Genomic DNA, 27,586 nt, shown 5'->3' with positions numbered 1-27,586 from the left:
TTAAAAACATGTTTTATTTAGTTTAGACTTCCGGCTCACTCTGAATATGTAAATATTGTTTGTTTGTTTGTTTGTTTTTTATTTGTTTGTCTCAGTGAAACTAATTAGTCTGTCTTCGGTCGCGCGCTTTATGCTAATCAACCTTCGCGCACGAGCCGCGCAGAGGAGAGTGGAGCGCGCGCCAGCAGCTGCAGTTTCCAGCTGGGCTCGTGAACCGGACCGTCAGTTGTTCCTCCGGTCGTTCGGTCGGTGGTCTCTCCTCTGCTCTCCGCAGCTGGTTTTCGGTGTGGATCCGCTCCTTCTCCCTCCTCTCCTGCTCCGGTTCTCCGTTTCAGCTCAGGTTCTCCTTTTTGCAGTTTGTGGACCTGGTTCTGGTGGTTCGAACAGCACAGTTTCTGGTCCGGTATGGGTTGGAATGTCCCGGTTCTGCTGTCGGTCCTCTGCGCTCAGCTCACGGCGGGAGTCCCGGACGGACCAGACGTCCAAGGTAACCGTTAAGGTTTCACCTTTAAAACTTTATTAACGGTTAATAAACGCCTGTTAACATTTTATAAACATGAAGTTTGACCGCAGAAACTTTCCACTGTTTAATGGACCTTTGAAAAAGTGAACTTTCACTCCTGCAGATGATCTTTTATTATTAACTCACAAGTTAAAAATAAAATGTCCTGGAAAATAATAGTGCAATGTGAGACGTTCAGGGACCGGCGGACGTCACAGAGTCAACCTGAAGGTTCAACAACACGACAAACAATAATTTATTAAAGTCAAATGTGAACAGCTGTAATTTTCCTCAGTGGAAACAGGAAGTCCACCTATGACATCAGAGAATGGCTCCGCCTCCTTCAGCAGCTTTCCAAAAAAGTAGTAATGTGTAAAACGTAAATAAAAACAGAATGTGATGATTTATAAATCATGTAAACTTATATTTAGCAGAAAATAGACCAAAGACAAGCTATCAAATGTTGAAACTAAGACATTTTATTTTTTTTTATAAAAATATATGATTATTTAGAATTTGATGGAAGCAACATGTCTCTAAAAAGTTGGGACAGCGTCCATGATTTCCAAACAGAATCTCAGATTGTGATGAATCAGATTACAGGACAGTTTTCCACTTCACCTCAGTCCATCTTCAATGATCTCGGCTTGGATTTCTCCAGATTCTCTGAGTCTTTTAATGATATTATGAACCGTAGCTATATATACCCAATCATGTTACTGATCTGTTGCCATGGTAGCCTAATTACTTGTCAGATGTTCCACCAGGTGTTTTTTTTTTATCTTTACACAACTTTTCTTTTGTTGATCCTGTCACAATGTTTTAGAGACGTGTTGCTGCCATCAGATTCAAAATGAGCAGATATTTTTCATAAAACTATAAAATGTCAGTTTCAACATTTGATATGTTGTCTTTGGTTTATCTTATATTAAATACGAGTTTGTGATGTAATAATCATCACATTCTGGTTTATTCACAACCATGTTTCCAAAAAAGTTGGAGACACTGTGTAAAATGTAAATAAAAATTGAATGTGACGATTTGCAAAGCGCCATCTTGTTATTTCGGAGCAGGAAGTGACCATATTTGGACGAGCTGGGGGAGGTCTGAGCACTGGATCTGACCGATCTGATTGGAAACCTGACGATACTATGTCCCGCCCACCGATAGCTGTAACCTGACTGCACCACAGGCCTGTCAATCAAACAGACACGCCCCCAAAAACAGGTCTTCTTGAATCTTCTTTTCTAATGAATGAGGGATTATTTTCAGATGGACCTCCAGAAAACTAATAAGAAGGAGTGACTTTAGCTAACAACACCGAGATAACTGATGGACACATTTTATTCACTTTGGATTTGATGAGAGAAGTTGAATGGGAGTCTATGGAGCCGGAGGCTTTTTGGAGCCGACCTCTAGTGGCACTCGCTGGTCTGACTTCACCGTTGCCGTCAGTGTACTGGATTGTTTTCCCCCAGAAAGGGGCGTGGCTCCGAGAGCCAACTGGATGATGTCATGCCAGTGTGAACAACACTGTCACAAACCGGCTCAACGAGAAGAGGAGATGAGATGGGTCAATGGAGAGTTTTATTTCAAATGAACAAAGTTAATCTATAAGAGTAACGAGGTGTGAAGATGAGCAGCATCAGTGAATTTAACAGGAGGAGGTGAGAAAGGTGTGTCAGTGTGGAAAGAGAAAGATTAACCGAACCGAACCAGGAGATGTGGATCCTCAGAGACTCAATGGAACCAGGCTGGTGTATGAGCTCTGGTGGAGGCCGACAGGTGACACACTTCACTTGAACCAGCCACCTGACTGACGGCTCATGCAGGAAGATGCCACTTGAGCCTCAGCAGGTCGAAAGGGAGGAGTCGTAACACCCCGAGAGAACTGCTGGAGATATTTTATTGACTTTGTATTTGATGAGAGAAGTTGAATGATGTTCATATTAATGTTTAAGATGTTTTTATTGATTCATGACGTCAATTTGAAGCCTCATTTTGATCTGCTCCCGTTTGCCCTGTTAAAGTTACTGCATTACAATCTGATAGACCCAACACTTCCTGAATCTGTTTCAAATTAAAAGTACCCAGTTTCAGTTGACAGAAATCCTTCATTTCCTAACCAGGCTTTTATTGTGAAACATTTGCAGGAGTGCTTCCTGGTTCTCTTTGGGTTCTCCGTGCATGTTTGGTCAATGTGTGATTCGAAGTCCCTGAAGGGTGAACTGTCGTCTGCCTCTGTGATGGACTGATGACCTGTCCAGGTTACCCGCATTCGCCCAAAGTCAGCTGGGATAGGCTTTGCCCCCCGTTGGTGTAGATAATGGATGGGTGGACATTTGTAGGAATCTATTGTGACTTCAGATCAATAATCCATAAAGACCTGAAAACAGCAGGATTATAATGTTGACTGTTAAACCAATGATATGGAATGAAATGATGATTGTATGTCAACTTGTTACCATGGAAACAGCCATTTTACAACCTCAGAAACGGCAACAAAGTTATCGCTTGTGTTTGAACCTCTTCTATTTTGCAAACTGAGACTGGTCGCAGAGAGGAGCCTCCTCCTATTGGCTGGAGGTGAACCAGTGGCCACACCTCCAGCCAATCGCAGCAGGTTGTCTCAGGTCGATCCAAACGGAACATCCTGGAACTCATGTTTTGAGAAATGTCCCTTCAGTTTTCCTTCTGTAGAGTCCTTCTACCAGGAACCAGAAACAGAGCAGATACAAGTTTTTACATCAGTTAGTGCAATTAACGACAGCAACTCTTCGGCATGACATTATTATATAAAGCAGTTAGTTTACATTATTATATAAAGGGGTTAGTTGACCTTATTATATAAAGCGGTCAGTTTACGTTATTATATAAAGTGGTTAGTTTACGTTATTACATAAAGCGGTTAGTTTACGTTATTATATAAAGGGGTCAGTTGACGTTATTATATAAAGCGGTTAGTTGACGTTATTAAATAAAGCGGTCAGTTTACGTTATTATATAAAGCGGTTAGTTTACGTTATTATGTAAAGCGGTTAGTTTACGTTATTATGTAAAGCGGTTGGTTTACGTTATTATATAAAGCGGTCAGTTGACATTATATAAAGCGGTCAGTTGACATTATTATATAAAGCGGTCAGTTGACGTTATTATATAAAGCGGTTAGTTGACGTTATTAAATAAAGCGGTTAGTACACGTTATTATATAAAGTGGTCAGTTGACGTTATTATATAAAGCGGTCAGTTTACGTTATTATATATAAGGTGGTTAGTTTACGTTATTATATAAAGTGGTTAGTTGACATTATTACATAAAGCGGTTAGTTGACGTTATTATATAAAGTGGTTAGTTTAAGTTATTATATAAAGTGGTTAGTTTACGTTATTACATAAAGCGGTTAGTTTACGTTATTATATAAAGGGGTCAGTTGACGTTATTATATAAAGCGGTTAGTTGACGTTATTATATAAAGCGGTTAGTTGACATTATATAAAGCGGTTAGTTTACGTTATTATATAAAGTGGTCAGTTTACGTTATTTAAAAAAGGTTAGTTGACGTTGTTATATAAAGCGGTTAGTTGACATTATTTAAAGTGGTTAGTTGATGTTATTATATAAAGCGGTTAGTTGACATTATTTAAAGTGGTTAGTTGATGTTATTATATAAAGCGGTTAGTTGACATTATTTAAAGTGGTTAGTTGACGTTATTATATAAAGCGGTCAGTTTACGTTATTATATAAAGCGGTTAGTTTACGTTATTATATAAAGCGGTCAGTTGACGTTATTATATAAAGCGGTTAGTTTACGTTATTATATAAAGCGGTCAGTTTACGTTATTATATAAAGTGGTCAGTTTACGTTATTATATAAAGCGGTTAGTTGACGTTATTATATAAAGTGGTCAGTTTACGTTATTTAAAAAGGTTGATGTTATTATATAAAGCGGTTAGTTGACATTATATAAAGCGGTTAGTTTACGTTATTATATAAAGTGGTCAGTTTACGTTATTTAAAAAAGGTTAGTTGACGTTGTTATATAAAGCGGTTAGTTGACATTATTTAAAGTGGTTAGTTGATGTTATTATATAAAGCGGTTAGTTGACATTATTTAAAGTGGTTAGTTGATGTTATTATATAAAGCGGTTAGTTGACATTATTTAAAGTGGTTAGTTGATGTTATTATATAAAGCGGTTAGTTGACATTATTTAAAGTGGTTAGTTGACGTTATTATATAAAGCGGTCAGTTTACGTTATTATATAAAGCGGTTAGTTTACGTTATTATATAAAGCGGTCAGTTGACGTTATTATATAAAGCGGTTAGTTTACGTTATTATATAAAGCGGTCAGTTTACGTTATTATATAAAGTGGTCAGTTTACGTTATTATATAAAGCGGTTAGTTGACGTTATTATATAAAGTGGTCAGTTTACGTTATTTAAAAAGGTTGACGTTATTATATAAAGCGGTTAGTTGACATTATATAAAGCGGTTAGTTTACGTTATTATATAAAGGGGTCAGTTGACGTTATTATATAAAGCGGTTAGTTGACGTTATTATATAAAGCGGTTAGTTGACATTATATAAAGCGGTTAGTTTACGTTATTATATAAAGTGGTCAGTTTACGTTATTTAAAAAAGGTTAGTTGACGTTGTTATATAAAGCGGTTAGTTGACATTATTTAAAGTGGTTAGTTGATGTTATTATATAAAGCGGTTAGTTGACATTATTTAAAGTGGTTAGTTGATGTTATTATATAAAGCGGTTAGTTGACATTATTTAAAGTGGTTAGTTGACGTTATTATATAAAGCGGTCAGTTTACGTTATTATATAAAGCGGTTAGTTTACGTTATTATATAAAGCGGTCAGTTGACGTTATTATATAAAGCGGTTAGTTTACGTTATTATATAAAGCGGTCAGTTTACGTTATTATATAAAGTGGTCAGTTTACGTTATTATATAAAGCGGTTAGTTGACGTTATTATATAAAGTGGTCAGTTTACGTTATTTAAAAAGGTTGATGTTATTATATAAAGCGGTTAGTTGACATTATATAAAGCGGTTAGTTTACGTTATTATATAAAGTGGTCAGTTTACGTTATTTAAAAAAGGTTAGTTGACGTTGTTATATAAAGCGGTTAGTTGACATTATTTAAAGTGGTTAGTTGATGTTATTATATAAAGCGGTTAGTTGACATTATTTAAAGTGGTTAGTTGATGTTATTATATAAAGCGGTTAGTTGACATTATTTAAAGTGGTTAGTTGATGTTATTATATAAAGCGGTTAGTTGACATTATTTAAAGTGGTTAGTTGACGTTATTATATAAAGCGGTCAGTTTACGTTATTATATAAAGCGGTTAGTTTACGTTATTATATAAAGCGGTCAGTTGACGTTATTATATAAAGCGGTTAGTTTACGTTATTATATAAAGCGGTCAGTTTACGTTATTATATAAAGTGGTCAGTTTACGTTATTATATAAAGCGGTTAGTTGACGTTATTATATAAAGTGGTCAGTTTACGTTATTTAAAAAGGTTGACGTTATTATATAAAGCGGTTAGTTGACATTATATAAAGCGGTTAGTTTACGTTATTATATAAAGTGGTCAGTTTACGTTATTTAAAAAAGGTTAGTTGACGTTGTTATATAAAGCGGTTAGTTGACATTATTTAAAGTGGTTAGTTGATGTTATTATATAAAGCGGTTAGTTGACATTATTTAAAGTGGTTAGTTGATGTTATTATATAAAGCGGTTAGTTGACATTATTTAAAGTGGTTAGTTGATGTTATTATATAAAGCGGTCAGTTTACGTTATTATATAAAGCGGTTAGTTTACGTTATTATATAAAGCGGTCAGTTGACGTTATTATATAAAGCGGTTAGTTTACGTTATTATATAAAGCGGTCAGTTTACGTTATTATATAAAGTGGTCAGTTTACGTTATTATATAAAGCGGTTAGTTGACGTTATTATATAAAGTGGTCAGTTTACGTTATTTAAAAAGGTTGACGTTATTATATAAAGCGGTTAGTTTACGTTATTATATAAAGTGGTCAGTTTACGTTATTATATAAAGCGGTTAGTTTACGTTATTATATAAAGCGATTAGTTTACGTTATTATATAAAGCGGTTAGTTGACGTTATTATATAAAGTGGTCAGTTTACGTTATTTAAAAAGGTTAGTTGACGTTATTATATAAAGCGGTTAGTTGACATTATTTAAAGTGGTTAGTTGACGTTATTATTTAAAGTGGTTAGTTTACGTTATTATATAAAGTGGTCAGTTTAGGTTGTTATTTAAAAAGGTTCGTTTACGTTATTATATAAAGTGGTCAGTTTACGTTGTTATTTAAAAAGGTTAATTGACGTTATTATATAAAGCGGTTAGTTGACATTATTTAAAGCCGTTAGTTTAGGTTATTATATAAAGTGGTCAGTTTACGTTATTATATGAAGCGGTCAGTTTACGTTATTATATAAAGCGGTCAGTTTACATTATTATATAAAGCAGTTAGTTTACGTTATTATATAAAGCGGTTAGTTGACGTTATTATATAAAGTGGTCAGTTTACGTTATTTAAAAATGTTAGTTGACGTTATTATATAAAGCAGTTAGTTGACATTATTTAAAGTGGTTAGTTGACGTTATTATTTAAAGTGGTTAGTTGACGTTATTATATAAAGCGGTCAGTTTACGTTATTATATAAAGTGTTTAGTTTACGTTATTACATAAAGCGGTTAGTTTACGTTATTATATAAAGGGGTCAGTTGACGATATTATATAAAGCGGTTAGTTGACGTTATTAAATAAAGCGGTCAGTTTACGTTATTATATAAAGCGGTTAGTTTACGTTATTATGTAAAGCGGTTAGTTTACGTTATTATGTAAAGTGGTTGGTTTATGTTATTATATAAAGTGGTCAGTTGACATTATATAAAGCGGTCAGTTGACGTTATTATATAAAGCGGTCAGTTGACGTTATTATATAAAGCGGTTAGTTTACATTATTATATCAAGCGGTTAGTTGACGTTATTATATAAAGCGGTCAGTTGACGTTATTATATAAAGCGGTTAGTTGACATTATTAAATAAAGCGGTTAGTACACGTTATTATATAAAGTGGTCAGTTGACGTTATTATATAAAGCTGTTAGTTGACCTTATTATATAAAGCGGTCAGTTTACGTTATTATATAAAGTGGTTAGTTTACGTTATTATATAAAGCGGTTAGTTGACATTTTTACATAAAGCGGTTAGTTGACGTTATTATATAAAGTGGTTAGTTTAAGTTATTATATAAAGTGGTTAGTTTACGTTATTACATAAAGCGGTTAGTTTACGTTATTATATAAAGGGGTCAGTTGACGTTATTATATAAAGCGGTTAGTTGACGTTATTATATAAAGCGGTTAGTTGACGTTATTATATAAAGCGGTTAGTTGACATTATATATAGCGGTTAGTATACGTTATTATATAAAGTGGTCAGTTTACGTTATTTAAAAAAGGTTAGTTGACGTTGTTATATAAAGCGGTTAGTTGACATTATTTAAAGTGGTTAGTTGATGTTATTATATAAAGCGGTTAGTTGACATTATTTAAAGTGGTTAGTTGACGTTATTATATAAAGCGGTCAGTTTACGTTATTATATAAAGCGGTCAGTTGACGTTATTATATAAAGCGGTCAGTTGACGTTATTATATAAAGCGGTCAGTTGACGTTATTATATAAAGCGGTCAGTTGACATTATTATATAAAGCGGTCAGTTGACGTTATTATATAAAGCGGTTAGTTGACGTTATTATGTAAAGCGGTTAGTTGACGTTATTATGTAAAGCGGTTAGTTTACGTTATTATGTAAAGCGGTTAGTTTACGTTATTATGTAAAGCGGTTAGTATACGTTATTATATAAAGTGGTCAGTTTACGTTATTTAAAAAGGTTAGTTGACGTTATTATATAAAGCGGTCAGTTTACGTTATTATTTAAAGCGGTCAGTTGATGTTATTATATAAAGCGGTCAGTTGATGTTATTATATAAAGCGGTTAGTTGACGTTATTATATAAAGCGGTTAGTATACGTTATTATATATAGTGGTCAGTTTACGTTATTTAAAAAGGTTAGTTGACGTTATTGTATAAAGCGGTTAGTTGACATTATTTAAAGTGGTTAGTTGACGTTATTATATAAAGTGGTCAGTTTACGTTATTTAAAAAGGTTAGTTGACGTTATTATATAAAGCGGTTAGTTGACATTATTTAAAGTGGTTAGTTGACGTTATTATTTAAAGTGGTTAGTTTACGTTATCATATAAAGTGGTCAGTTTACGTTGTTATTTAAAAAGGTTAATTGACGTTATTATATAAAGCGGTTAGTTGACATTATTTAAAGCGGTTAGTTTAGGTTATTATATAAAGTGGTCAGTTTACATTATTATATGAAGCGGTCAGTTTACGTTATTATATAAAGCGGTCAGTTTACGTTATTATATGAAGCGGTCAGTTTACGTTATTATATAAAGCGGTTAGTTGACGTTATTATATAAAGTGGTCAGTTTACGTTATTTAAAAATGTTAGTTGACGTTATTATATATAGCGGTTAGTTGACATTATTTAAAGTGGTTAGTTGACGTTATTATTTAAAGTGGTTAGTTGACGTTATTATATAAAGTGGTTAGTTGACATTATTATTTAAAGTGGTTAGTTGACATTATTATATAAAGCGATTAGTTGACGTTATTATTTAAAGTGGTTAGTTTACGTTATTATATAAAGTGGTCAGTTTACGTTGTTATTTAAAAAGGTTAGTTGACGTTATTATTTAAAGTGGTTAGTTTACGCTGTTATTTAAAGCGGTCTCGTGTCCATCTGCTGCCTGTTAAAGACGTGTCTGTCCCTCAGTGATTGATGTGCTGAGTCTCCAGGACTCCAAGCAGACTATTGCTGCGGTGGAGAAGCTGTCTGGCGGTCTGAGCGCGCTCAGTGACGTCTACGTGGTATCAACGTTTCGGCTGCCGGCGAAGCTGGGGGGAGTTCTGCTGGGACTCTACAGCAAGCAGGACAACAGGAAGTATGTGGAGCTGGCCGTCATGGGGAAGATCAACAAAGGTGGGAGGGCCGTCTGCACGTGTTCCAAGTGTTCTCTCTGTTCCAGGTGTTTTATGAGGCTAACTGCCCTCCTCCCGCCTCTGTCCTCCTCCTCCTCCTCCTCATCCTTCTCCCTCTTCTTCCTCCTCCTCTTCCTCCTGCTCTTTCTCTTCTTCTTCCTCTTCTTCTTCCTCTTCGTCCTCCTCTTCTTCTTGCTCTTCGTCCTCGTCCTCGTCCTCCAGTCCTGGTCCGTTATGTCAGATCTGATGGGAAGATCCACACGGTGAACCTCCAGAATGCTCACCTGGCTGACGGTCGGTCTCACTCCATCATCTTGAGGCTCGGTGGTCTTCACCGTGACAACATGCAGATGGAGCTGTATGTCGACTGCCGATTGGCCGATTCCAGCCAGGGCCTGCCCCCATTGGTTCCTCTGCCCAGAGAGGCGGAGATGGTGGAGATCAGACACGGACAGAAGGCGTACGCCCGCCTGCAGGTCAGAAAGAACCATACTGTGTCTTCAGCAGGAGAAAGACTCCATGTGTCTCACTCTGTCCCTCTTTGTCCCTCTCTGTCTCGCTCTTTCCTTTCCTGTCTCACTCTCCCCCTCCGTGTCTCACTCTGTACCTCCCTGTCCCTCTCTGTCTCACTCTCTCCCTCTGTCCTCCCTGTCAGGGTGCTGTGGAGTCCCTCAGACTGTCTCTAGGGGGCAGCGTTGCTAAAGCTGGAGCTCTGACCGACTGTCCGTTCCAAGGAGACTCATCAGCCTACAACTCAGGTGATCAATAATCAATCTGATCAACAATCAATAATCTGATCAAGAATCAGTCTGATCAATAATCAATCAGTCCGATCAATAATCAGTCCAATCAATAATCAGTCTGATCAATAATCAATAATCTGATCAATAACCTGATGATGTCTGATGTTGCAGTGAGCGGAGAGGTGAACTCCATCCTGGGTGAGATGTATTTATTTTCACTGATCAAAGTGATCAATAATAACTTCACCTGTTTACTGACAACACTTCCTGTTTGGTTGGTGGTCAGGTGACCACACCAAGGCTCTGATTGGTCAGCTCATCATCTTCAACCAGATCCTGGGAGAGCTGCGACAGGACATCCGAGAACAGGTGAGACAGGATGTCAGAGGATAGGTGAGACAGAGACAGTAGCACTGATTGACATGTGTCTGTCCTTAGGTGAAGGAGATGTCTCTGATCAGGAACACCATCCTGGAGTGTCAGGTTTGTGGTGAGTCAGCAGTTTTTCGTCCTCTTCACGCTAACAGGTGGGACATCTGACTGATGTGTGTGTGTGTGTGTGTGTGTGTGTGTGTGTGTGTGTGCGCAGGTTTCCACGAGCCTCGTTCCCGCTGCTCTCCTAATCCTTGTTATATAGGTGTTTCCTGTATGGAGAGCCTACATTACCCAGGGTTCACCTGTGGAGGCTGCCCACCTGGGACCAGCGGCAACGGGACGCACTGCAGGGACGTGGACGAGGTACCACAACTACACAACTACACTACATGTACAGAACTACACAACATCTCACAACCACACATGTACACAAATGTACAACAACACCTACACAACAGTGTCCAGCAAATAGAATATGTAAGTACAAATGGTCGCCATGGTAACTCCCCTCCCCAGTGCGAGCTGCAGCCATGTTTCTCTCCTGACGCCTGTGTGAACGCGGTGGGCGGGTTCAGCTGTCAGCCCTGTCCTCCAGGCCTGTGGGGGGCGCCGCTGGCTGGAACTGGACTAGACTTCGCCAAGATGCACAAACAGGTCAGACGCACACTGACTCTTTATTTCCTGTCGCTGTGCAGCTGAAGGTGAGCCGGTGTTGTTCACCAGCGCGCCCGTATGGGTGGAGACAGCGCTGAGTCAGCAGGTGTCCTGACTTCTCTGCGGTGTTGTCACGGGAACAGGAAATGTGTCAGTGTGTTGATGAGGAAACAGATTGACAAAAATATGATCTTCTATTTATTTATATGTATATTATATAAATACATAATAAACGATAAATAAATATGGGATGCAATGGGTAGCATTGTTGCCTCACAGCGAAAAGGTCCTGGGTTCGATTCCGGGCCTCTCTGTGTGAGTCTGCATGTTCTCTGTAATAATAATAATAATATTAGTCTTTACAGAGTCGTCCATCTGATTTGATATTTGAACGTGTCTCAGAGGACAGTTTGTCTCTGTGTTCATGAATGTTGTCAGCGTGATGTCACACTGAGTGTGTGTTTGTAATGTCCGTCCCTCAGGAGTGTGTGGACATTGATGAGTGTGTCGACCTACCCGACGCTTGTGTGTCCAACTCTGTCTGCATCAACACTGTGGTGAGTTTACACCTGTTCTCACCTGTTCAGCTAAACACAGCGGGTGCTAAAGATACAACGGTGTGTGTGTGTAATTTCCTGTTTAATCATTGATTATCCTGAATGCTCAGTGACTTTCGGGAGAACTGATCAGCTGATCTGAAGTGTAGAAGAGACGTGGCGCCCTCTGCTGGACGTCCTGCGGTAACGCTGCTTCTAACTCGTCTGTTCTTTCGGTCTCTCAGGGTTCATACAAGTGTGGTGGCTGTAAACCTGGTTTCCTTGGTAACCAGACATCAGGTTGCTTACCCAGGAAGTCTTGCGCCGCTTTGACCTTTAACCCCTGTGACACCAATGCCCACTGTGCCATGGAGAGGAACGGAGAGGTGTCCTGCAGGGTGAGGACGTCCGTCTTCTGTGTCCAGTTTGATTCAGATTCTCTCAAGACAGAGCTTCATGACGTCATGGAGAAGCGCAGCATCATGCGAGTTGTAGTTCTATAAAACAGTGTCTGGCTAATGTTAGCTTGCTTGTTATGAACGAGTAGAGGACGTAACGTGGACACGGCATCGTCCAGAGGGGACGTTTTTTTCAATCACATCTTCAAGTTTGAACATTTCAGATAGATGTAATGTTTTCTCTTTGATAAAATGTCGTATGTTCTAACGGTCATACTAACAACAACATACGAATGTCCTCAGGAACAGGAAGTAGAATCAACCAGGACATGGAAACCTCTGATGTCCCCGGTCAGAGGGACGGATGTCACGTTAACTGGCTACATCTGTCTACAGCAGGGGTCTCCAACCTGATGTTGAGTAACATTTATTCACAGCTGAGCTCCACCAAACAGCTGAATCAGCTCCTTCTATGTGGAATATAACACACGGATATATGATAGAACCCTGTTGTGGACGGATTGGACCCAGCTGTCCTCCCGTGTGTCCTCCATCCGTGCCGGGCCGTTATAGGTCCGGTTCTGGTTCTGGTTCCTGAAACACATTGATACATGTGAGGAAGAGGTGGACTCTCTTCATGTTATCATTTCTAACCGTCCACCAATCATGCCCTCATAGGGACAACAATGTCCTCAGAGGGACAACGATGTCCTCAGACATAAATTAAACTTACTGACTGTAGTGGTTTTAAAATGTGGATGTGTTGTTTATATTTTCTTGTTTGTTGTATATTTGTTGTCTGTGTGTTTGTATTTTATTGTTTGTTGTGTATTTGTTGTGTGTTGTATTTTATTGTTGTTTGTTGTGTTTGTTGTGTATTTGTTGTGTTTGTATTTTAGTGTTTGTTGTGTGTGTGTTTGTTGTGTATTTGTTGTGTGTTGTATTTTGTTGTTGGTTGTGTGTTTGTTTGTTGTGTATTTGTTGTGTGTTTGTATTTTATTGTTGGTTGTGTGTGTGTGTTTGTTGTGTGTTTGTATTTTATTGTTGGTTGTGTGTTTGTTGTGTGTGTGCAGGTTGATTTGTGAATTTGAACAAATGTTTGAAGAACAAGAGAAAAGTTCCATATCTGTCTGAATAATGTTGATCATCACTGTGATAATGTGTGTGTGTGTGTGTGTGTGTGTGTGTGTGTGTGTGTGTGTGTGTGTGTGTGTGTGTGTGTGTGTGAGCAGTGTAACATCGGCTGGGCCGGTAATGGGAACACGTGTGGAGTGGACACAGACATCGACGGGTATCCCGACCGCTCTCTGCCCTGCATGGACAACGACAAACACTGCAAACAGGTCGGCTGGAGAACCAATCATGTCTCTAGTTGTGGATGCAGTACAGTTATTATAACATAACAGTTATTATAGCATAACAGTTATTATAGCATAACAGTTATTATTACATAACAGTTATTACAACATAACAGTTATTACAGCATAACAGTTATTATAGCATAACAGTTATTACAACATAACAGTTATTATAGCATAACAGTTATTATAGCAGAACAGTTATGATAACAACAGTTATTATAACAACAGTTATTATTACATAACAGTTATTACAACATAACAGTTATTACAACATAACAGTTATTATAGCATAACAGTTATTGTTACAGAACAGTTATTATAGCAGAACAGTTATGATAACAACAGTTATTATAACAACAGTTATTATTACATAACAGTTATTATAGCATAACAGTTATTATAACATAACAGTTATTATAACTACAGTTATTATAACTACAGTTATTATAACATAACAGTTATTATAGCATAACAGTTATTATAACAACAGTTATTATAGCATAAGTTATTATAGCATAACAGTTATTATAACTACAGTTATTATAACTACAGTTATTATAACATAACAGTTATTATAGCATAACAGTTATTATAACATAACAGTTATTATAACTACAGTTATTATAACATAACAGTTATTATAGCATAACAGTTATTATAACAACAGTTATTATAGCATAAGTTATTATAGCATAACAGTTATTATAGCATAACAGTTATTATAACATAACAGTTATCATAAGTGATGACAGGCCTGTGGTGCAGTCAGGTTACAGCTATCGGTGGGCGGGACGTAGTATCGTCAGGTTTCCAATCAGATCGGTCAGATCCACCGCTGGCTCCTCCCCCAGCTCGTCCAAATATGGTCACTTCCTGCTCCAAACCGCTCCGAACTAGAAAAGATGGTGACGGACAGAATCTGAACTGGAGGATTCATAACGTTCACAAACCAACGATGACATCACTGATGGTTGATGACATCACTGATGGTTGATGACATCACTGATGGTTGCTGATTGGTTAATTTAAGGTCAGTGTGCTGAGTCACAAACAGCACATTCACGAGAGCGATGTTACGTATTCTCCATCAGCCTGGAATTATGCTAGCTGATGATGATTATGGTGGTGATGATGATGATGATGATGATGATGATGATCATGATGATGAGGAGCTGTGAGTGTGTGACATGCTGTCTTTGTCCACCAGGACAACTGTGTGTTCACTCCGAACTCTGGTCAGGAGGACGCCGACAATGACGGGATCGGAGATCAGTGCGACGAGGACGCAGACGGAGACGGAATCAAGAATGTAGAGGTTGGAAAAAACTGTCGGCATGTGATGACATCAGTTTTTACTGTGATGTCATCATGATGAGTTTTTACCTTCCAACTGTTGTTTATGTGAGAATTATTGGGTTACAGTTAGAACATTAACCTTACAACATCGGGGTTCTAACCATAACAATGTTCTAAGGACTTTACTATTTTTCGTGCCTTGAGATCATTTTTATTTGATTTCATTGTGTGATATGAATGAAATTGAATTAAAATTATGTCATGTGACATGTCTTTTGTCCGTCAGGATAATTGCCGTTTAGTTCCAAACAAACACCAGCAGAACTCAGACAGCGACTCGTTTGGTGACGCCTGCGATAACTGTCCCAACGTCCCCAACAGCGACCAGAAGGACACTGACAGTAATGGACAGGGAGACGCCTGTGACCAGGACATCGATGGAGACGGTAAGAGACAACCAGTCTGTCTTCACATATGTATTCTGACACAAGAGATACACAGTAACCAATACTGCCCCCTACAGGAAGACAGGAACTACTGAAACACTGCCCTCACAGGCAGAAACAGGAACTACAGAAACACTGTCCCCTACAGGAAGACAGGAACTACTGAAACACTGCCCTCACAGGCAGAAACAGGAACTACAGAAACACTGTCCCCTACAGGCAGAAACAGGAACTACAGAAACACTGTCCCCTACAGGAAGACAGGAACTACTGAAACACTGCCCCCTACAGGAAGACAGGAACTACTGAAACACTGCCCCCTACAGGAAGACAGGAACTACTGAAACACTGTCCCCTACAGGAAGACAGGAACTACTGAAACACTTTCCCCTTCAGGCAGACAGGAACTACTGAAACACTGTCCCCTATAGGCAGAGACGGGAAATACAGGAACACTGTCCCCTACAGGTGGAGACAGGAACTACAGAAACTGCTTAAACCACTGCATTACTGAATAGCGCCCCCCTCAGGACTAACTTTATATTTTTAGCTATACTGGTAAAACTCAAAGGACCTGATTCACTAAGATTTCAAATAAAAGGTACTAATTTGAGTTTTTTCTAAAAGTTTGCACATTTATTTTGCACGTTTTGCAGGTGATTTACTGAGAGTAACTCCGTCACTGATACCAGGTGTAAACTGCTCTTTAAAGGAGGTGTTTGTGTGTTAAAGGGATTCCAGCCATGAAAAAACAGAACAGCTGCAAAAGCAAAAGAAAATTTGTAAAATAAATATAACAAGAACAAACACTGTTTAGGAGATAATCAGCAAGAAAGGCGATGTGGAAAACAAAAAAAATTGATAGATGAAATGAGTCGAAGACATTGGTTCTATAATAAAACGTGGTCAAATAAAAGAGGAGGACGGTGGATGAGATCCTCCAACAAACATCGATCAGTTGGTCATGCAGCAGGAACATTATGAAGCTACCTGTGAACTCTGAGGGACACATTCAGGACCTGGGACAGCGACACATTCAGGACCTGGAACAGAGACACATTCAGGACCTGGGACAGCTCCTTGAAGAGCAGGACTGAGATACCTACAATATGCAGGAACGACCCAGAGGAGACAACATGCTGAGTGATCAGAAGTTCTGTCCTTGCTGGTGTTGTGTTGCTCCTTCTAGTTGAATGAACACTGTGTTTATGTGTGTTCAGGTATTCCTAATGTTCTGGACAACTGTCCCAAGGTACCAAACCCGATGCAGACGGACAGAGACAGAGACGGAGTCGGAGACGCCTGTGACAGTTGTCCTGAACTCAGTAACCCCATGCAGGTAAAACCAGTCTGTCCTCCTGTCTCTTTGTTTGTCTCTCTCTCTCTCTCTCTCTCTCTCTCTCTCTCTGTCTGTCTGTGGTCACTTCTGTGAAAAATATTTATTTTATATTTTTATGTTGATCTATTATTGATCTTTGGACATCTCATGTTTTCTGTGGGATTCAGACACACAAACAATCTGATTTAAAATGTTTAAATAAGAAACAACTGGTTGAAAACAAATCACCTCATGATCAATAATCTGAGGCCAAAGGTCACAGCATGTCTCCATGAATGTCTCCCGTGTCTTTCAGACGGACGTAGACAACGACCTCGTCGGGGATGTTTGTGACACCAACCAGGACACGTATGTCTCTCACTCTCACACACAGGTGCTCCTGAAGTTTTGGTCCAGACTCCAGATTTCTGAGCAGCTTCCCTTTCATTCATGTTTCACACACATACACACACACACACACACACACACACACACACACACACACACACTTATGTTTTTGCTTCACCTTCCCGGTCCTCATGGTTAATCTCTTCAGGGACGGAGACGGTCTCCAGGACAGTAGAGACAACTGTCCAGACATCCCCAACAGCTCCCAGCTGGATTCAGATAATGACGGCCTTGGAGACGACTGCGACCATGACGACGACAACGATGGCATCCTCGACGACTACGACAACTGCAGACTGATCGTGAACCCCAACCAGAAAGACTCTGATGGTAACAACAGTGTAAACACAGATAAACAAACGACAATAAACAAGCACCAATATAAAATCACTAATAAATTCTACAATAAATAAATAATACATACAAAAATAAATAATACAAACAAACACTAATAAATAAACACCAATAAACAAACACCAAACACGAACATACAAAGACAAATAAACAAACACCAATTAATGAACACTAATAAAGAAATACTAAAACAAACACGAATATACAAACACTAATAAACACTAATAAAGAAATACTAATGAATACTAATAAATAAACAAATATACAAACAAGAATATGTAAACACGAATGAACAAACACGAATATACAAACACTAATAAACGAACACTAATAAACTAACACGACTACGCAAACTAATAAACAAGCACAAATAGTCAACCCCTAATAAACAAACAGGAATAAAGAAACACTAGTAAACAAACACAAATAAACAAACAGGAATCTACAAACACTAATAAACAAATATGAATAAACAAACAACAATAAACAAACACTAATAAACGAGCATCAATAAACAAACATGAATAAACACCAATAAGCAAACACTTATAAAAAACACTTATAAAAAACAAACGGATATACAAACACTAATAAACAAATACAAATAAACAAACATTTATAAACAAACACAAATAAACAAACATTTATAAACAAACACAAATAAACAAACACTAATAAATAAACAAGAATAAAAACACGAATAAACAAATGCTAATAAACAAACAAATTAACAAACACAAATAAACAAACTAATAAACAAACAATAAATAAACACAAACAAATGCAAGTAAAAACTATTTAATAAATAAACATGAATAAACAAACATTAATTAACAAATACTAATAAAAAAAATATGAATAAACAAATGCTAATAAACAAACTAATAAATAAACACTAATAAGCAAACAGGAATATACAAACAAATATTAATAAACAAACAGTAATAAACAAATACAAATAAATAAACACTAATAAATAAACATAACTAAAAAACACAAACAAATGCAAATAATGCTAATAAACAAACAGTATTAAGTAAACAAACATGAATAAACAAATACTAATAAACAAACACGAATTTAAAAAAAATATGAATAAACAAACATGAATAATCAACCAACAATAAACAAACACTAATGAACAAATATGAATATACAAACACCAATAAACAGCATTGACAGGAAAAATATAATTCAGATCCAGAAAGACTTCGAAGGTAACAACATTGTAAACGGCTTCAAATACTGACCTGTCTGTCCCTCAGTCTGTCTGTCCCGCAGTGTCAGGCTGTCCCCCTGTCTGTTCCTTTGTCTGGCTGTCCCTTTGTCTGTTCCTCTGTCTGTCTGTCCCGCAGTCTTGTCTGTCCCGCAGTCTGTCTGTTTGTCCCTAAGTATGTCCCTCTGTCTGTCTGTCCCGCAGTCTGTCTGTCCCTCAGTCTATCTGTCCCACAGTCTGTCCTTGAGTCTGACTGGTCCTCTGTCTGTCCTCAGTGAATGGGGTCGGGGACGTCTGTGAGAACGACTTCGATAACGACGCTGTGATGGATTTGATTGACGTGTGTCCAGAGAGTGCTGAGGTCACTTTGACGGACTTCAGAGCCTATCAGACGGTGATCCTGGACCCGGAGGGCGACGCCCAGATCGACCCCAACTGGGTGGTTCTGAATCAGGTGACCTTCATCTATAGGGTTCCTCTAAGATTTGTGAGTGTTGGTGGAACGTGTCATTCTCAGCCTCCTGTGTTCTCCGTGTTCTCTTCAGGGGATGGAGATCGTCCAGACGATGAACAGCGACCCTGGGTTAGCCGTTGGTACGTCTTTCTCTCTGAGCTGTCTTAAAGCTGTCCTCTAGTCCCGGTTCTCCAGTCGACGTTCTCCTCTTCCTGCTGTCTGCAGGCTACACGGCGTTTAACGGCGTCGACTTTGAGGGAACGTTCCACGTCAACACGGTGACGGATGACGACTACGCCGGCTTCATCTTCGCCTACCAGGACTCCTCCAGCTTCTACGTGGTGATGTGGAAACAGACGGAACAGACGTACTGGCAGTCCCTCCCCTTCAGAGCCACAGCCCAGCCCGCCCTGCAGCTCAAGGTCTGGACCGGGTTCTACCGGGTTCTACTGTTCTTTATTCCATGAGCTGTATATTATGTATCAGGATAGCACTGCTGATACCGTGGTACTGATACTGTAGTACTGTTGCAGTGTGGATACTGTTGTACTGATACTGTGGTACTATTGTGATGATGCTGTGGTACTGTTGCAGTACTGATAGCGCGGTACTGATACTGTGGTACTGATACTTTAGTACTGATACTGTGGTACTGTTGCAGTACAGATACTGTAGTACTGATACTGTAGTACTGTTGCAGTACAGATACTTAGTACTGATACTGTGGTACTGTTGCAGTACGGATACTGTAGTACTGATACTGTAGTCCTGATACAATACTGATACAGTAGTACTGATACTGTAGTACTGCTGCTGTACGGATACTGTAGTACTGATATTGTAGTACCGATACTGTGGTACTGATACTGTGGTACTATTGCAGTACGGATACTGTAGTACTGATACTGTAGACCTGACACAGTACTGATACTGTAGTACTGATAATGTAGTACCAATACTGTAGTACTGATACTGTAGTACTGTTACAGTACTGATACTATAGTATGGTTACAGTACTGATACTGTGGTACTGTTACAGTACTGTAGTGCTGATAGTGTAGTACAGTTATAGTACTGATAGTGTAGTACTGTTACAGTACTGATACTGTAGTATGGTTACAGTACTGATACTGTGGTACTGATACTGTAGAACTAATACTGAGTACTGTTACAGTACAGATAGTGTAGTACTGTTACAGTACTGATACTGTAGTGCTGATACTGCAGGTCATCAATGAAGATTCAGTCGTGTCTTTCAGGGGGAGGTTGCTGGTTCGACTCTCAGCTGTTCTCTGTGAGCTGTTCCTTCATATTTCAATAGATAACAGATCTGGTATGGTCTGTGGTCTGGTATGGTCTGTGGTCTGGTATGGTCTGTGGTCTGGTCTGGTATGGTCTGTGGTCTGGTCTGGTCTGGTCTGTGGTCTGGTCTGGGGTCTGGTCTGTGGTCTGGTCTGGTCTGGTCTGGTCTTTTTGTTTTCCTTCCAAGCTAAACTGAATTTGCTATAGAAATTGAATGAACATCGTCTCTCTGTTCGTCCTGCAGGCGGTAAAGTCTCGGACCGGCCCAGGTGAGTTTCTGAGGAATGCTCTGTGGCACACTGGAGACACACCTGGAGAGGTGAAGCTGCTCTGGAAGGATCCACGAAACACCGGCTGGAAGGACAGAACCTCGTACCGCTGGCAGCTCAGCCACCGGCCGCAGGTGGGATACATCAGGTGAGACACATCTCTGTCGTACTCAGCAATACTCTGCAGTACTCTGCAGTACTCTGCTGTAGTACTCTACTGTAGTACTCTACATTACTCTGTGGTACTCTGAAGTACTCCATAGTACTTTGTAATACTTTGCATAACTCTGCCGTACTCTGCCGTACACTGTAGTACTCTGCAGTACTCTGACATACTTTGCAGTACTCTTTAGTACTCTGTAATACTCTGTCATACTCTAACACTCTGTAGTACTCTGTAATACTCTGTAGTACTCTGTAATACTCTATAGTTCTCTGTAGTACTTTGCAATACTCTGTAGTACTGCAGCTGTCTCTTTTTGTTTTTACTACATTCTTTCCACTCTGAATCTTCTTTGTGGCTTTGGGGCCCCTGGGACTGTATTGTACTCGTCTCCATGACGACCAAACCCTGGCAGCAGTCGCCACGACAACTGTTGATATGCAAATCAGACAGAGACGGAGAGGCACTGGAAAACTTTATCACCAACTGTGGCCTCTCATGTCTGTTAATGTCTGTTTCTGAATCCTGACTCTGTTCTCTGAAGGTTCTCTGAGGTTCTCTAATTTGTTTTCTAACCCAGCATGTGCCTGTTCTTCTGTGTCCACAGAATAAAGCTGTTTGAGGGGACAGACATGGTGGCGGACTCCGGCGTTGTGATCGACTCCACTATGAGAGGAGGCAGGCTGGGTGTGTTCTGCTTCTCCCAGGAAAACATCATCTGGTCCAACCTGCGCTACAGATGTAACGGTATGACCTCTGACCCCAAACAGGCTGTTAATATCTAAGTTTTATTTTATCAGAATATTTTCTATCATCTTTCTTTCAGTGGTCCCAGAGAGTGTTGAGGGGGTTTATATCACCTGTGCTCACCTGTCAGCAGCATGTCTCTATAAGTTGTTCCAGGATCATGTTCACCAGTGAGCTGCATCAACTCTTCTTTTAACAACACTCTGGAAACCTTTGGGAACTGAGGAGACCAGTTTCTGGAGTTTTGAAAGTGAAATGTGGTCCCATTCTTGCCTGATAGAGGATTTCAGCTGCTCAACAGTTCAGGGTCTCCTTTGTTGTATTGTTCATGTCCTGATGCTCCAGATGTTTTCAATGATTGACAGGTCTGGACTGCAGGAGGCCAGTTTATCAGCGGACTCTTCTACTAGAGAACCATGCTGTTGGAATACGTGCAGAATGTGGTTGGATGTTGTTCTGCTGAAATAAACAAGACCTTCCCTGAAAGAGACGTTGTCTGGATGGCAGCATATGTTGCTCCAAAACCTGAATATCTCATTCAGCATTAATGCTTCCTTCCAGATGTTCAAGCTACCCATGCCATGTGCACTAATGCATCCCTGTACCATCACAGATGCTGGCTTTAGAACTGAGCTGATAACAAGCTGGATGGTCCCTCTCCTCTTTAACCTGGAGGATGCAGCGTCCATGATTTCCATAAAGAATATCAAATGATTTTTAATGATATTATGAACCATAGACGATGAAATCCACTAATTCTTTGTAGTTTTACGTTGAGGAACATTATTCTTAGATTGTTGAACTATTTTCCAACACAGTCTTTCAGAGTGGTGAACCTCTCCCCATCTTCACTGCTGAGAGACTCTGCCTCTCTGAAATCATCTTTTATACCCAATAATATTACTGATCTGTTGCCATGGTAACCAGATGAGATGTTGCACCAGGTGTTTTTTTTAAATCTTTACACAACTTTTCTTTTGTTGATCCTGTCACAATGTTTTAGAGACGTGTTGCTGCCATCAAAATCAAAATGAGCAGATATTTTTAATGAAACAATCAAATGTCAGTTTCAACAATTAATATGTTGTCTTTGGTCTATTTTCAGTTAAATATGAGTTTATGATTTAATAATCATTACATTCTGCTTTTGTTCACATTTTACACACTTCTCTACTTTTAAGAAAGGGGTTTTATGAAAAGGTCTCCTTTTACCTTAGGGTTACCTTTAAAATGAATTATTTAATATGGAGGAAGTAAAAACTGAAACACAATATTAATCTGTAATAACAGATTTAATTTGTTTTAATTTCAGACACGGTGCCTGAAGACTTCCAGGCTCATCGTAAACAAGTTCTGATGCACATTCAGGTCTGAGAGCTGCAGACGGACTGTTTACACTCGCGCGCGCGCGCGCACACACACACACACACACACACACACACACACACACACACACACACACACACACACACACACACACACACACACACAGCTTCTTTGAATCCTCTAACTTTCACCTGAGTGTGAGCTGTACACGAGTTGGTGTGTGTGTGTGTGTGTGTGTGTGTGTGTGTGTGTGTGTGTGTGTGTGTATGAGTGAGTGAGTGAAACATGAATGAAAGGGAAGCTGCTCAGAAATCTGCAGTCTGGAGCAAAACTTCAGGAGCACCTGAACGCACCATCAGTGTCGATGAGGCGTTTAAATGTCTCACGATGTGTCGGACTTTAAACATCGTTCAGAATTCAGATCAGAAAACAAACTCAGTCACTGAAGAACTGAAGCTTCTGTACACCCAGTCTGAGTCGACGGTCTGATAACCAGAGACTGAAATCTGTTTTCAAATGTCCATATTTTCTCTTTGTTGAAATAAAACATCCGACTGACTTTTCCTACAATCATTGGTTTAATAATTTCATGCCTCAACTTTTTTTTGTTGTTGTTGTTGGGGGGGGGGTGCGACCCCTGGGCCGGGGAGGCCGGGACGAGTGCAATATTGGAGGGACGTCATGACAACAGTGCACCACATCCCGGACCTGCCCGACCCCGGGAGGAAACACACGGCACATCCTGCAACACACACACACACACACACACACACGTCAAACATACACACGTCAAACACATGTTCCAATATCCTGCTGTTCTACACATGTACACATGTACATTACTCGTACACATGAGCATTAACAATAAATGTTATTTTAGTACTTGTTGTTTTACTGTACGATGAGAATTTAAATATGTAAATATCAGTGATAAACTTTAGGAATAAACACAGAAATCAATGATGACAATCAGCTAATCAATGAGATGATTAAAAATAAAAAGACCTAAATACAGACGATGACATCATTGAGTATAAACCTGGAGGGATGGAGTCTCCATGGTAACCGTTTACCTTTTGTTTGTCATCAATCTCTTGAAAGTCTTAAATCAAGTCAATGAAACGTTTAAGTTTACACGGCGGAGAACTCTTCAGTTCTGTCAGAACTGAGTCTGGATCAGGTTCTTCTGAAAGTTCTGGTTCTTGTTACGAATTAAAAAAAGACAAAATCTCATTTCGAAAAGCAACTAACAGATGAAAACCATGAGAAGCTCACCTCTGCTGCCGTCCGAGAGTCTGAGTGTTCAGGTCTGTGGAGTCTCAGTCTGCCTCCCCCCCCCACGCCTGCCCGCCCCACACACACTAACAAAGCTGCTCAGTGAGGCTGGAGGGGCTCCACTTCACCCTTAAAGGGCCAAACACCTCCTAAACCGCTTCACAGTTTCATGAGCAGGACAAACACCTGCAGAGGGGGCGTGTCCTCTCACCTGTCTGCATCTGTGATGTCGCCACCTGCAGGTCAAAGCTATATTTGATCTGAAATCAGTTCATGTTGTTTTCCTGCAGCTTCATGTTATCACAGTGTGAGGCCACCCCCTGCTGTCTTGTGTGTGGGACTGATGAAGACCATGCTGGTCTAACTTGCATCACAAAGACTCAACATGCTCCGCCCCCCCGCTGCCACACCCTTTGTCGTCCGTCACCGTCAGCGCCGAGGACCACTGCGCCACCCTGCTTCCTGCTTGAGACGTCTACTTCCAGGCCTGCGTGTTTGACCTGATCTCCAGCGAAGACCTAAACTCCAGCTCGGCCGCCATCAGCGCCCTGCAGGACACCCGTCACATGATCTCTGACAGGGAGGCGGTCCACCTGCTGCAAGTCGCCTCCACAGGCCGAGCACAGCCACACCTCACCATGCTGCAGTAGCTCGGCATGCTGGGAACTCTAAGCAGAGTCTGAGGCAGCAGGAAGTGACCTCAAGTCTTTGTGACTGACTCTCCACCCGACCGGAACCAGAACATCAAACATTATTACAGGTTCCACCGAGACGAAGAGGACGCCTGGTTCTACTGAGATTAAAACATATGCAGTTGGTTTCTGTTCCTCAAAGCTGCAGTGGAGGTTCTGTGGAACCGGTTCAGAACATCCGTGTTCCTCTGGAAGTTCTCAGGTCTGTCTCACCTGCTGATGGACTTTTCTCAGGTGCTTGAACATGTGATGGATCAGACGATGACATAACACCTGAGGACAGAACACACACCTGCGGTCATGTGACAGATCCAATGTGGCGTCCTGATGAGAGAAACTGGATCCGGCTGCTGGAGGTCCAGTTCAACTTGAACCTGTGAGAATAAACTGCGTTTTAAAAGACAGAAAATAATTGAGCTGCTACTGAAAGGCTGTAAAACAGTTCTCGTGTTTTAAATAGATTTTAAAATTAAAAAATCCTTTAACTAAAATAACATTAGATTTTAATTTATTCCAGGTGTTTGAAAAACAAAACCCTACCTGAAAGTCCTACCTGAAACAGACACGACATGAGGTTAAAGGTCAAGCTGTTTATTTCTGGTCATTTACTCTGTTTGTGTAATTTGTCAGAAATTGTCTGATCAGCAGGTTTTAAGCTTCTTCAACTTGAAATTTGTGTTTCTATGAAAGTGAAGAACAGATGTTAAAGTGTTTCTCCTGAGTCTGAGCTGAAGTGTTGGCCATGGTTGGTGCTGCAGGTTGAGGCTGCAGGTACCTGTCCACCTGGCCAGGTGTGAACGGACACGCTCACAACGGTTGTACAAGAATCTAACTTACAGTAACGTGATGAAGTCAGTCACCTCCTTGGAAATACACTGAGCCCTGGGCTGCAGTTCATGACAGGAAGCAGTTTATCAGAAAGAGGAGGCGGGGCCACAGCTCCTGCATGTGGGCAGGTGAGGGGGGGGGGGGGGGGCACAGACCTGTGCTGACTCATCAGTCAGCGAAAAGATGATGAAACATGAACACAGCTGTGGTTTTTAATGAAGAAATATAGAAATTGTGTGATATCCCAAGGAGGGAAATTCTTCAAATGCTCACTTGGACTCAATGAGGATTTTTGTGGGTCAAAGGTCACTGTGACATTTTTCTTTAAGAAGTAGTGAAATGGTTCTTTACGTTGAGCTAGATGAATGAGAGGAAGGAGCTGCAGATAGCGACGTGTCAGCAGATCCTGTTGTAACGTGTTTCAACACTTCAGGGGAAACCGAGTGGTGACGCAACGTTTCCTCTCTGTAGCCACAGGAAGGTTTTTATCTTCATCACGAGAGAATATGATAGAGACGACTGGTCCCAGTTCAACATGTTGAATATGATACTGAGACGGATGAGAGACGAGCTGAGACAGAAAGAGATGAGAAAATAACGAGATAATCAAAGACTGAATGAGACCCAGAGAGAAAGGAGGAGGAGGAAGAGGAAGGTAGAAGCGGTTCAGAGAGGAGGTGATGAAGAGGAAAAAAACAGGACAGTCTGCTGGATTGTTTCCTTCAGGTCTCATTCGTCACTCAGTCCCAGCGATGAAACATGTTCAACAGAAATCTGAGTGATGAAGAGGATGATGAAAGAGTGAGTCGCTGTGGTCACTGCTGATGAAGAAAAGCCTGTTTGAAAACATGAAATTCTGTGATGACAAAAACACAACAACTGTAATTGTTGTAACTAATGTAACTGTTGTAACTAATGTAACTAATGTAACTGTTGTAACTGTTGTAACTAATGTAACTAATGTAACTGTTGTAACTAATGTAACTGTTGTAACTAATGTAACTAATGTAACTGTTGTAACTGTTGTAACTAATGTAACTAATGTAACTGTTGTAACTAATGTAACTGTTGTAACTGTTGTAACTAATGTAACTGTTGTAACTGTTGTAAATGTTGTAAATAATGTCACTGTTGTAACTAATGTAACTAATGTAACTGTTGTAACTAATGTAACTGTTGTAACTGTTGTAACTAATGTAACTGTTGTAACTGCTGTAACTAATGTAACTAATGTAACTGTTGTAACTGTTGTAACTAATGTAACTGATGTAACTTGTAACTAATGTAACTGTTGTAACTAATGTAACTGTTGTAACTGTTGTAACTAATGTAACTAATGTCACTAACGTAACATGCAACTAATGTAACTGTTGTAACTAATGTAACTGTTGTAACTGTTGTAACTGTTGTAACTAATGTAACTAATGTAACTGTTGTAACTAATGTAACTGTTGTAACTGCTGTAACTAATGTAACTAATGTAACTGTTGTAACTAATGTAACTGTTGTAACTGCTGTAACTAATGTAACTGTTGTAACTGTTGTAACTAATGTAACTAATGTCACTAATGTAACATGCAACTAATGTAACTGTTGTAACTAATGTAACTGTTGTAACTGTTGTAACTGTTGTAACTAATGTAACTGTTGTAACTGCTGTAACTAATGTAACTAATGTAACTGTTGTAACTGTTGTAACTAATGTAACTAATGTAACTTGTAACTAATATAACTAATGTAACTGATGTAATTTGTAACTGTTGTAACTGTTATAACTAATGTAACTAATGTAACTG

General features: G+C 39.5%; 1 protein-coding gene across 2 annotated transcripts; it reads left to right on the top strand.

Annotated features, from left to right (window-relative positions):
• Window positions 1-218: 218 nt before the first annotated feature.
• On the top strand, window positions 219-23,565 carry thbs3a (thrombospondin 3a). Of its 2 annotated transcripts, XM_069143776.1 has the most exons (23): window positions 221-487; window positions 9,424-9,630; window positions 9,852-10,105; window positions 10,285-10,387; window positions 10,544-10,570; window positions 10,659-10,741; window positions 10,811-10,862; window positions 10,962-11,110; window positions 11,264-11,401; window positions 11,884-11,958; window positions 12,183-12,335; window positions 13,568-13,678; window positions 14,904-15,011; window positions 15,279-15,438; window positions 16,659-16,777; window positions 17,073-17,125; window positions 17,313-17,494; window positions 19,010-19,188; window positions 19,280-19,328; window positions 19,414-19,610; window positions 20,735-20,907; window positions 21,530-21,669; window positions 22,982-23,565. In XM_069143776.1, the coding sequence occupies exons 1-23, from the start codon at window positions 406-408 to the stop codon at window positions 23,041-23,043; spliced, it is 2,856 nt and encodes a 951-aa protein (XP_068999877.1). In that variant the 5' UTR covers window positions 221-405; the 3' UTR covers window positions 23,044-23,565. The 2 variants fall into 2 exon arrangements, with proteins under 2 accessions (XP_068999878.1, XP_068999877.1); XM_069143777.1 differs by lacking the exons at window positions 20,735-20,907; window positions 21,530-21,669; window positions 22,982-23,565 and adding an exon at window positions 20,448-20,727 and having other exon boundaries at window positions 219-487.
• The last annotated feature ends 4,021 nt before the right edge of the window (window positions 23,566-27,586 follow it).

The sequence above is a fragment of the Embiotoca jacksoni genome, unplaced genomic scaffold (assembly GCF_022577435.1).
Source record: "Embiotoca jacksoni isolate LCO1_2020_lvr unplaced genomic scaffold, fEmbJac1.0.p SCAF_114, whole genome shotgun sequence".
Lineage (NCBI taxonomy): Eukaryota > Metazoa > Chordata > Actinopteri > Embiotocidae > Embiotoca > Embiotoca jacksoni.
This window is presented reverse-complemented; position numbering and strand designations above follow the sequence as displayed.

Excerpts from the sequence above, each read along its gene's own strand:
- thbs3a (XM_069143776.1), top strand. The coding sequence starts at position 406 with ATGGGTTGGAATGTCCCGGTTCTGCTGTCGGTCCTCTGCGCTCAGCTC. Across the intron at positions 9,631-9,851 it reads CATGGGGAAGATCAACAAAG|TCCTGGTCCGTTATGTCAGA; the intron begins GTGGGAGGGCCG and ends CTCGTCCTCCAG. Across the intron at positions 19,329-19,413 it reads CGACCCTGGGTTAGCCGTTG|GCTACACGGCGTTTAACGGC; the intron begins GTACGTCTTTCT and ends TGCTGTCTGCAG.